The 11,896-nt window shown below is 45.5% G+C and overlaps 1 protein-coding gene across 8 annotated transcripts in view; it reads right to left on the reverse strand.

The window, feature by feature from the left end:
- Positions 1–7,446, reverse strand: part of YLPM1 (YLP motif containing 1) — a 39,649-nt gene extending 32,203 nt beyond the window's left edge. For 4 of the 8 annotated variants that reach the window (XM_064512314.1, XM_064512312.1, XM_064512308.1 and 1 more), the window contains exons 1-2: positions 6,305–7,445; positions 806–1,048 (exon numbers count right to left, since the gene is read on the reverse strand). In XM_064512314.1, the coding sequence (XP_064368384.1) occupies positions 806–1,048; positions 6,305–7,345 (1,284 nt within the window). In that variant the 5' untranslated portion in view covers positions 7,346–7,445. Of the gene's footprint in view, positions 1–805; positions 1,049–6,304 lie in introns of all 8 variants that reach the window. The other 4 variants (XM_064512309.1, XM_064512310.1, XM_064512313.1 and 1 more) reach the window with 1 other exon arrangement.
- Positions 7,447–11,896: the final 4,450 nt, after the last annotated feature.

An 11,896-nucleotide genomic window follows, 5' to 3' on the forward strand; every position in this document is an offset into this window, starting at 1 on the left:
CCCTGTATTTCAGTATTCTGGCCACCAAAACTGCTGGAAGGTTGATTTTGGTTTCATTTATTCTCAACATGAATAGTCTGATCTAAAGGTTAGGCTGATGGGAATTAGGACTTTCATACATACAGAAAGCTACTGACAGGTAACAGATTACTGCAGATCCGTTCTTACTGTCCACAGCAAATGTAACAAGAAAGCCGCACTTTTTCCTGATGAGGTAAAGTACTTCCAAGTGCATCATTTTTGCCACATGGTAGGAAGCTGCACACTATTAGTCAGTGGAGCACATGCTGCTGGGGGAACTATTACCATACGGTAATCTGTTCAAATATCAGTGTCTGTGAGCTCCATCCACTATGTTGTAACTGTCATTAAGCACACTGACAAAAAATATTCTGTGCAAAGTTCTTGACTTTCAGACAGATTACAATACACAGAAAGAGGAGACAGAATTAAGAAACTGCCAGGGAAGAAGAAAAAATGGTGTCTAAAATACAGCATTCCTTGACTACCAAATGCTTGATTTTGCACTTCATAATCCACAATGCATTTCTTATAGTCAAAGATGACAATGCTGGGGAAAGCGTGAGTCAAGCTCGGTGCATGTGAGGATGATTATATAGGTCTACATGAGTGGTATATATTATTTTTAATTAGCGCACACTTAACAAATGTTCTTTTAGATTGTTTTATCACATTTAGTTATTATTAAAGTGTATACATGAGAATGTGATGGAATTACTTTCCTGCTTTTCGTGTTTTCTCAGCTAGTATAACAAATGGAACAGCACCTCTTTACAAAGCCTACCTGAGTTTCAGTGGACGTAAGAGAAGACTCATCATCTTTGGAAGCTGCAGGCAGGGACTCGTTAAGTGGAGGAGGTTCAGACTGCTGAGTTGAAGCACTCATTTTCCCTTCTTCAGCCTTTCTCTGATCAGATGTATCCTTCACCACCCCTGGACCTTTCATTTGCTGCTGTCCCTGAGCATGGGCTTTTGCCCTCTGCTGCAGGCTAAGCAGGTGTTGCTGATACCAGTATTGCTGCTGTTCCTACAATAAACAGAAATTTTCTAAGACAGAGAGCTTTCACAGGAAAAGTAGAATCATGCAGAAGAAACACACTCCAGAGAAGTGTTTAAATCTGTTTTGATGGAGAACTCACTTCATCATCATCAATACTGCAGTGAATGTCCAAAGAGCTAATCAAAATTCAGACACCACTATGTGAGGCATAGTACATACTGGAGAATTTATTTCCTATCCCAAAGAGCTTACAAGTAACAAAGCCAACAACAAAAAGCAGAAAGATGGCTAATAAGCCAAATTACTAGAAGGATGTGATAGGTAACACAATTATTGATTTTTGTACTTTTTATTCCTAAACACACATGTATTTATTATGACACTAAATTATGTGAAATGAAGGGAGAAACGGAGAGCAGTATGAACAAGGGAGCAGTAAAAAGGAAGAAATGTGCAAAAAACAGAAAGAGTATGAACAGAGAATAACACTCATCAAGTAGAGTGAAAATGACAGTAGAGAAACTGTGATGGAGAGATGGAGGGGAGGAAGAAAGGCTGTGGAAAAAAAATCCCAATCAGCAAAAAGAAAATAGTGAAAGTTATTTATGATCTGAATTCTGAGTAACTTCATTTAACAGCTGAAAAGGTGAACAGATACAGCTGTGCCCAAAGAATTATCCATGTAAGAAACTAGTTAAGTTTTCAGTTTTAAATATTTCAGGCTAGAAGTAAGAGTACTCCTGGCAGATGACAGCAATTTCAAACCATTCTAACTGTGAGCTGCCATCAACATAAAAAACAAAAGACTAAAGAAGAAAGAGTATCTCAGCACTTGTGGGATGGTGCATAGCAAGAGATCTGAGTAGGAACCTATGGTTCACTACAAGGAGTATCACGCATCAAATGAGACTCATTGGAGAGATTCAAAACAAGAAGGATGCAGCTCTTCAGCCAACACAGTCTTCTGCTGTGGCACTCCCTGCAACAGAACATTGCAAGTGCTGAAATTTTGTGCATTCAAGACGCAGCTGCATAGGCTCACAGAAGAAAAACACACTGACAGGCATTAAAAATAAAGACACCAGTTACGATTACGGCATTTCCTGAGACAGAAACTGTTAGACGATACTGGGGAAGTATCACTATACACCTGATTATAAAACTTTTCTCTAGGCATCTGCTTTTAGTCACAAAGACATGATGAAGTGTTGTACATTTGGTCTGACCCAGCTTAACCATTCTTATGTTCTCATGTCAGCCCCAGCAACTTTGAGGTTCTGTGACTGCTCCACATCTTTCACATCCTCTGTTCTTTTCCATGCAGCCATGTACAGTTAACAAAAGACCTAACAAGCCTACTCAAAAACAGAAAAGAAACCAAGAGAAGAGGATATTAGAAAATGCAAGTGTGATAACAACACTGGTAGGTGTTGTCTGATGAGATTCCTCAAAACTTCAGTTTCACTCCATTCAATTTATCTTAAAAAAGGTTTAAAAGTATATGAAGCGTAAGCTTCCTCCAAAAGCTTACTTCATACTCAAAACGGGAGTGATGGTTTCTAGTGGTAACAGTCTAGTAAACGTAATTTAACCTGCAGCTGTATTTTTTAAAAATACTTCTGCAAAACTGTAACTTGGAGACAAGGTGAATGAAAGGAGAGGCTATACTCCTTAAATTTATGTTGATCCCACAGTAACTTCTGCCAAGAGTCTTTGTAACACAAACGTGACTCAGAAAAGCTCTCATGGCTTTGGGTGGAAGATGTGCATTTGGACTTCAGCATGGAGTCTCTCAGAGACCTCCAACAACATGCTGTAATAAGTATTACTTCCATATGCAACACTAGGGAGGAGCTTACATCCCCAGCTCTACAAAAGCGGATTCAATGATCCCTTTCAAAAAGCATTAGAAGGTAATTTAACATGACAGTGCTGGATGTTATGCTTCTAGATGAGTGACTGAGAAGCACCTGTTTTATTGCCATGAAATTCTCGTCATCCACAGATCCCTTTTGTTTCCTCCTCATTCTAACAAATGGCTAAAGGGCTAAAAATCATACAATCACTAGCTCACACAAAAACCTTTACATTGATAATATCCTGTCATGTATTTTTCACTGCAGGTGAAGTCAATAATACATAAATGGTAGTTTCTAACTGAAAAGTGTGAGAAATGTTTAAAAAAAAAAAAAAAAAGAAGTAGATTTCTACAGCTTAGTCTGAACAAAACAGAAGCATTAGTGTAGGAAACTCCTGATGGTGAAAAGTGCAGTTATCTGAGGGCTTCTGGTCTCCTCAAGATGACTGTCGTTCTTTGAGTCCAAAGGATCACAGTCCTTAAATCTAAGGAACGCATCATCATCAATACATGCCTTCTTCTGTCTTTGGTTGACCAAGAGACTACGCCCGTCATATTACATGGAAAACACGAAACCCGGCACTATCAGCTCCTGACCACAATACATACCACCAAAAACACAACTCTGAAACATGCAAATCAGATCCATTGAAGAATTTCAATGCAGTGGATTCTGTGCACATTACAGCAGCCAAGAGTTCATGGAAGATGAGACAAGGACTGAAATCACAGTAACATGTAATTTCCTCTCCTGCCTCTCCATCCAGTTCTGCGAGCCTTTACACGTTTCAGTTCTCAGTACTGGCCCTCTAGGCCAGCACACAGGGCTGCTGTGTTATGGCCTAAGGTCACCTAAATTCATTTTGATCTAGTTTTTCGGCACTGACTTCGGTGACCTTAGACCATAACACAAGGCCTATTTTGGGGGACAACAGCTCCTTCCCCAGTGAAGACAGTAAAAGAATGATTTAGCACCCTTATAAAATGCAGAAAGGATTTTAAAAAGCTCATCAGTCTGCTGAAATGTGATGTGGTGAAGCTAAAGTAGCTTTAACAGAAATATATAAATACATATTTATGAGTATGCATCCACACACGTTTGTTTACTACTCTAAACAAAGAGCAGCATACAGTACCCAAATATCAGATGCAGAATACCACAGGCATTTTAACAGCACTTATCAAAAAAAAAGTCTCTAACGGCAGAGAAACACAAGAATTTTATTCTAACTGTATACCCATATGAGAAACTACACTGAATTCTCAATACTGCCATTGCAGAGAGCAATATATTATTTTTAGACATGAAAGGGAAATCACGGAACATTAATTACTGGCAAATTGCATAATATTTTCTATGTTAGGAGACAAAAACTTCGAGCTATTTGGCTGCAGCTACTGTTATTGTGGGATGAGAACTGAGAGAATTGCTCTCTTAATAGCAGACTTAATAAGGCTTAATAATAAGACTTAATAACAAGACTTAATAGCATCTTAAAAATGACAGAAGTTACTGTATTTCCCTATGCAGCTTTTAAAACCACTAGTAAGAATGCATCACTAAGCTTTGGTTTTATTGTTCCTACTGTGTAAGGATCTGCTGCTCAGAACCGTGTCTCTCATTACAGCCAAAGACAGACAAAATTGTATCAATCTTTTATAACAAATACGTCACCAGCAAAGTACCATAGGCCTTTTATACTAACACTAAATCAGCATGAGAGTCAACAAACAACTTAAGTTGTATCCATAAACATTCATAAACCAGAAAATGTAAACTTAGGTGATGCTTTTCAGCTAGTATTCTGTTTCCTCTATGTGTGTATTATAATAATGCATTAATTATGATTATTCTGGGGAGAAGAAAATGGTTGAGGAACAATTATATACTATAAAAAAAATCTAAACATTGATGGAATTTCAGGCTAGTTCACGATGAATATCTGTAAAGGGGTAGAATCACAGTTTATTTTTTCATCTTGTGTTTAACAATTTAAGAATTCAGCAAGCAGTCTCAACACTGAATTAACATCACTTTCTGCTTCAGATTTCTCAAACTTTTGGTTTTGTCATCAAAAAAATGAATGGGTCCCATTGTTATCACTGTAAAAGATCAGCTGGTACCTCCAAAACCCTTACAAAACTAAGTTTGTGAACCAAAAGCACCACTTTGGTTGAGAGTGATTTGTCAAAAGGTGCAAACTTACCAAGATAACATTTGTGTACATATTCCCATAATGGTACGGACATAATTTTAAAGGTGTCCCAGGCATTAAGCACTTTAAAATGTCTGTGATTTCTAATGATGCTATGGGATTTTTGCAAACCTAGCTTCAAATCAGAATCCTAGGAACAAGTTGCCAAAATTACGTATATTTTAAACTTATTAAAAAAGTCTATTAACTTTTCAGAACATGCATTTCAGCTTTGTTCTTGCAACTGGATCTCTACAAGCCAATCTCAAAATCATGCAAAAGCCTCAAGGCATCCGAACCAGCTGTATGTACAACTGAGGACCTCAACACGCATGCTTCTGTGCATGCTTTACCTTAAGCAACTGGATTATCCCTAACCTAATGAATATGAACAGTAATATCAAGTTCAACAGAACTACTCACATTCAGGAAGTTAAGCATGTGAACATTTGCAGACCTTTCGGCCCTGGTGTACACGTAAAAGTACATAGTGTTAATAATAAAAAAACGTATTTTCCAACTCAAGAGCATTGCAAACTATTTCCCTTAAAGCCCCTTAAAAGTTCAGACAAGAAGATGAAACTCAAACACAGGTAGCTCAAAACGTACTTCCAAAAACTCTAAGTAAAAAGCAACCAGACGCTACAGCAGAGACACTTGTGCGGTTTTACCTGTGTCTGGTAGTATCAAAGTGTTCTCAACTCTATACCAATCATCAGGTAGATAAACAACTGAAATACAATCACAGGAGAAAAAGTAAATGAAGAAGTTACTGAAAACAAGAGGTGCTGATCCTGTAACACGCAACACGCGAACTAACTGTTGCATGTTTAGGAAGGCCCTATGAAGACAAGGAGGGTTCAGCGCAGCTCACCGCCGTGCTATACCTGGGAAAGCAATTCTGCAGCGACTAACGACTCACCGAGAAAATTAAACTCGGTGAGGACTTACACTGGTTCTCTACATAAGTCACCTGTGCCTGAAAACTGACCGCTCCTTACATCCCTACAAACACCACAGGACAACACAGTATTCACAGGGTCTCGCCCGACCTGTGCCACTCCTGGACGGGAGGCGTCCGGGCCGAACCAGGTAATCGCCACGCAAATGCGATGCGTTGGTTCTGCCCTCGCTCCAGCACCTCTGCCACAGGGGCCGCCTGCGGGGGCAGCGGTCAGCGCCGCCCGCCGCCTCCCTCCCCGCGCAGGGCCCGCGGCGGGCGGCGCTCACCTGGGGCGTCATGGTGGCGGGGTCGGGCTGCGGGGCGCTGTGCGGGTCGGCGCCGGCGCCCGTCTCCTTGCCGGCGCTCGGCGGCGGCTCCTGCTGCGCGGCGGCGGGCAGGGCGGCCTGCGACGGGGCGAAGTGGGGCTGCGACGCCTTCGGCTGCGAGGGGGAGGCCTGCGCGGGCAGCAGGTAGGGCTGGGGGTGCGCGGCGTAGGCGGCGGCCGGCGGCAGGTAGGGCTGGGCGGCGGCGGCCGGCGGCGGCTCCAGGTAGGCCGGCGGCGGCTCCGAGAAGCTGGGGGGCGGCTGGGAGGCCTGCGCCCGCGGCACGTAGGGCGGCTGCAGCGGCGGCGAGGGCGCCGGCGGCGGCTGGGAGGGCGGCAGGTAGGCGGGCTCGGCCTGCGGCGGCGGCAGGTAGGCCTGCGCGGGGGGCAGGTAGGCCTGCGCGGCGGGCGGCGGCGACTGAGGCGGCGACGACAGCTCCATGTCCATGGGCACCGGCGAGGAGGGCACGGGCTCGCCCCACTCGCCGTGGCCCGGCGGCGCCTCCGGGCCTTCGCGCTCCCGGGCGGCGGCGGGCGGCTTGCGGGCCGGCGGCGGCGGCTCGCGGTGGGCAAACTGCTTCTGGTAGCTGCGCACGGGCGGCGGCACGGGCGGCGGCGGCTGCTGCTGCTGCCACTCGGCGAAGGAGCCGGGCAGCGGCGGCGGCGGCAGCCCCGGCGGCGGCGGCCCCGGCGGCGGCGGCGGCCCCAGCAGCACGGACTGCAGCTGCTTCTGGTGCATCTGCTGGAGCTGCTGCAGCTGCGCCAGGTGCTGCTCCTGCAGGCTGAGGAAGCCCGAGGTGCCGGCCGGCGGCGGCCCGGCGGCGGCGGTCCCGGCGGCGGGGGGCGCGGGCGCGGGGCCCGGCGGCGGGTAGCTGGGCAGCGGCATCGGCGGGACGGCGGGCGGCGGCACGCTGGGGGGCGGGATGGGCAGCGGCGGGGGCGGGATGGAGGTGGGCGGCGGCGGGTAGTGCCCCGCCGCCCCGTACAAGCCCCAGGCCGGGTACATGGCGGGGGCAGCAGGCGGCCGGAGCGGAGCGCGGCGCTTCCACAGGCCGCGGCGGCGGCGGCGCGTGCAGCCCACGGCGCCTGCGCGGGGAGGCGCGCCAGTCCTCCCGGGCAGTAGAGGCGCAGGCGGCGCGCTAGAGCGCCGAGCGGCGCCGCTCGGGACACGCGGCGCCGGCGGGGCGTCCCCTACGGGGCAGCCACCGCTGCTGCGGGCGGGGGCGAGCACGGCAGTACGGCGCATAGAGAGGGGCGGAGGCGAGTCCAGAGCGCCGCTTAAGCACTTCCTCCCTCGCTCCCAATCGGCTTGGACAAAAGAGAGGAAGACAAAAAAAGAAAACGGCGCTAGAGCGTCGTTCCAAGGGGGCTTTTGGTCTCCATTTTGTTCAGGTGGGGGAGGAACGGGCTGGCGCCCGCTGGGTCCTACCGCGAGCCCGGCTCTCGTCGGGGCTGGCGCGGCCCCGCTGGGGCTGCCGGCGGCCTCCCGCAGGGCAGACGGCCGCCGAGGGACGACCGGCCCCGGGGCCCGGTGACTCGGTCAGCTCGGCGGGGACGGCGGCGGCCATGTTTCCGTGCCGACCGCGCTCCGCCGTGGCGGAGGGGGGGGGAGGGGCGCTGCTCGCGGATCCCCGCCGCTAACGGCTCCGGCTGCACCTCGCTACAGGGAAAACCGCGTTTATGAGCCGACCTGCGATGCCAGCGCTAATTGCTTTGGGGAATGGGGGGATGCGATGAGGACTGCCAAAAACCGAGCTGAGCGGGGCCGAAGGAAGGAGACTCAGACCCTCGAAAGGGCTCTTCAGCCTCGTAAACGGTGGCCCTGGCTGCTCTGTGGTGTGACGCCAGATAATCCGCCACCTAAAACGACACAAATATTTTAATCTCATTTCCAGTGAAGAGGATGGTGATAAACCTGGGTGGCAAAAATGGAGTTAGTGATGGTAAGAAAAAGGATGTGTAAAATTTTCTCATCCCTTATAGAAGCAGTTAGACTGAGGAGCAGGAAAGATTTTTCCTGTGTTTCCCCCTTCCCACACTTCAGTATGGGTTAAACACGCAAGTATGTTTTGCAGCCAGTTAGCAAAGATTTATGCAATGTGATGAACTGGTAGAGAAAAGTTGGCAGGGCTTGTTAAATCTGAATTTTTAGCTGGACAATGAAGCTTAGCGGCTATTGTTTTGGTTAGCAGCGCAGCTGCATTGTGTTGTCTTGCCATCCTTCTCAAAATAAAGAGAACTTGTGTGATAGTTCTGATGTTCAATTTCCAGCTCACTGCTGGAAAATTAAGGATCTGTGGCCAGTGGGGAGAGACAGGCGTTGGAGGTAAAGTCAATGATAGATGGCCAGGTACAGAAAAAAGCTCTGTCCTCTCTGGTGGAAAACCAGACTCTGTATTCATTCGTCGTTAAATCCTGGGGAATTCATAGAGGTGTCACACCATACAAACATGAATCCGTAAGAAAAACTTCAAGAAGAGCTTGCAGTCAATTTATAAAACACAAATCTTTAGAAAAAATACCTTCATTAATTTGACACACCCAGAACTGTCTTTCGAATTCTTTAGTATCCTTTTTTTTTCTTGATTATTTATCCTTTTCTGTCTAGAATGCTTCTCTGTAAGATATGAATTCCAGATAGTGTTTGCACTTCTAGATCCCTCCCAGAATCCTATGCTTTCTTAACGTTTACATCCCCGAGCCCTTTGGGCCAGTTTACTCATTGGCCAAGCTTTTGAAAGTCCTGTCAAAAGAGAGAACTTCTGTTGCAAACATTCTTTGATTATCCGCCTGACTGACTGACTCAGACTGAGGTTTTTTTGTGATTGGTTCATTCAGGATTATTTCCTAAAGTCACGTCTCAACAACATTCCTGCTCTTCATTGTGGTTGATCAATACAGTGAAGAAATTTGTTACTTCTCTTATGAAAAAATATTTGTACTAAATCATTTTCAGTAGCAATTGCTTTCCAAGCTGTCTCTAGGAGGCCAAAATTAGGTATAATTTCCAAGTAACTTGACAGAGGTTAATGTCAGTACCGAAATCTGTTGATGGAGACAGTGGTGTTGACTCCTCCACAGGCAACATACATTTATTATTTTTACCCAACATTACCTCTTGCCCCAAAGCCATCCCATTTTAACCACATTATGCCTTCTTGTTCTTTTGTAGTCTGTGATGTCATTAATGTATGTCATCCTGCAGTTTTTAGTTCATTTTTAAAAATAGCTCATGCTCTTTGGCATTTCCTGCTTCTAATTGCTCTTCTACTACAATTCAGTTATCCCTGGATTAGCCAGTGTCACATCTGGGATTAGTTTAAGTTCTTTCACTTCATTTGCTGATAACATTTAATACTATTTAATTATGGTGCATCAATCTTGTACTTCTGGTCCCTCCCAGAAAGGAACAGAAATGATTTTCTCCTTTCCACTGGATATTGGACTTACTTTGGGTATTTTTGTTTGCAGGTTTAAACCAACTGCCAGAATTGAGTCAGGAAAAAATTTCTCTTCTGGTTTGGACTGGCAGAGTTCTGCAGTTGTAGGAATATCCAGACATTCTCATTTACCAAACTCCTTGCATTACACAGATCATCTTTCCTCCTTTGAAATACTGTAATCTGAGGTTGGGATGCTGTGGTGTGCACAGAGTAAATACTTTCCTCTGAACCAAGTGTCTGGTATATGGGTTCCCTAAGACTACAGAGAATGGACCTGATGATCCGGGTGGTCCTTTCCTAGCTGATTATACTCATTTTAGGAGTAACCTTTTCACTAAATACATGCCTTTCCTGGTGGTTTTCAATCACTGTTAACAGTTCCTCCCTGCTGCTCCTCCCACTTAACATTCCTTACCAATTGCCTTATGCCTATTCCAACTTCCTTCTTCTGTTACTAAAATGAGCAGGGCAGACGTGGGTAAATCTTTTACTCCTTAAATTAAAGCTCCTTGTAAATAAGTGTATTTGCTTTGACTCCCATATGTAGTTCATGCTCCATACGTGTATTTTGGCAAAGTCCATCCAATAAGGATGTTTTCTGTCAATGTCTGCCCGTAGTCAAACATTCCCCAAATTCATCATATTGCTTTGCCCTTACCCTCTTCTCCAGAGCTAGAAAGAATTCTATGAAATATCAATCCATTTCTTCTTTTCCAGTCTCCTTCAAGTTAGTTTAACTCAAATGAAGCTTGCACAGAGGTAACTCTAGTTAGCTCTGTACTGAAGAAGTCTTTTAAACTTAGAATTTTTCTCAAAATTCAGCTACACAGATATAATCCTACAACTGTTTCTCAGTCCTTGTTGGACCAAATGTGGTCTTTAAGCATTCATGATAATACTTACATTTAGTTTAAAGAAATACAACTTTATGATAGGAGAAAATTTGGAATTTTTTTTGAAATATACAATTACACACCAAGAGTCAAATCTCAAAGATAAAACTTCAACTGTGATAGCCTGAAAGGGGCTCATGCATTTTGAAAGCATCAGTATGCTGTATTTCAGGGATGAATTTACTGCAGGGGTGAACCTGCAGGAAACGACAGAATAGTGTGAAGGGCAAGTCTGATGTGTTCCCAAATTTTCCTGCAATATCTGTAAAAGCAGGGTGTTTGCAGGAAAGTTATTAGCATGTTGGAGCATTGCCCAAAGACAGGAAATGATTAACGGAGGAGAGGCATTATTTTCACTGTATGCTGCCTGGCATGCAGAGGTTTGAGTGCAGCTATTCTCTGCAGTTTGGACCAGTGTAAGGCATCACAGGATAAAAGCTCTATTAAGGTTTGGAAATTTTTTAAATACACCAAGAATATCAATTCTTAGTTCCCCTTTTACTACAGCTTAACTCCCCCACTTTGGCCAGGAAGCATACTATGGCATGTTGGCTCCCTGTGACCCTCATTTTCTCTCTTGCTTCCCAGTCTTGAAACAGTTCTCCTCTCCCCAGAGGAGCAGAGATTTGAAGATGGCTTGCAAATTAAAGAGCAACAGAGAAGATATGAGAATGCAGAACATGCCTTTGGGAGAACAGAGATGACACAGCTTTGAAATAATATTTTTTCCACGGCATTTCTCCATGCAGTTTCGCCCTCCCTTTTCTGTCACTCCTCTGATGGCTTTCTTCCCATGCTACTGTGAATGCTCAAGGTCTCTGTGAGACAGTTTTATTCTCAGCCATTGTTCCAATTTCCCCCAACTACTCTGCTCCCAGCCCAGATTAATACCTTTCACAGTTTGACACCTTCCTTTTCATGACATCTATGGAAAGGGATGAGACTTCAAGATAGGTAGGTGCCAAGCAAACAGAATGGAGAATGTCCCCAGTCCCAGAAAGACTCCCTACCATCAACCTGTGCATATAAGGAAAAGGGCTAGGCTGCCAGCTGGTCCAGTACATCTCACACACCCTGTGAGATGATGCCATCTTACCAAAGCACCTTGTATTTAAGGTATGAAGATATATTAAGGATGTAATAAGAACCTATAAAAGTAAGAGAAAACCTGATAGATACACAGTGATGCACTCAGTTTTAGGAATCTGAGCTGGACACTAA

Source organism: Dromaius novaehollandiae, chromosome 5 (genome assembly GCF_036370855.1).
Source record: "Dromaius novaehollandiae isolate bDroNov1 chromosome 5, bDroNov1.hap1, whole genome shotgun sequence".
NCBI classification, from domain to species: domain Eukaryota; kingdom Metazoa; phylum Chordata; class Aves; order Casuariiformes; family Dromaiidae; genus Dromaius; species Dromaius novaehollandiae.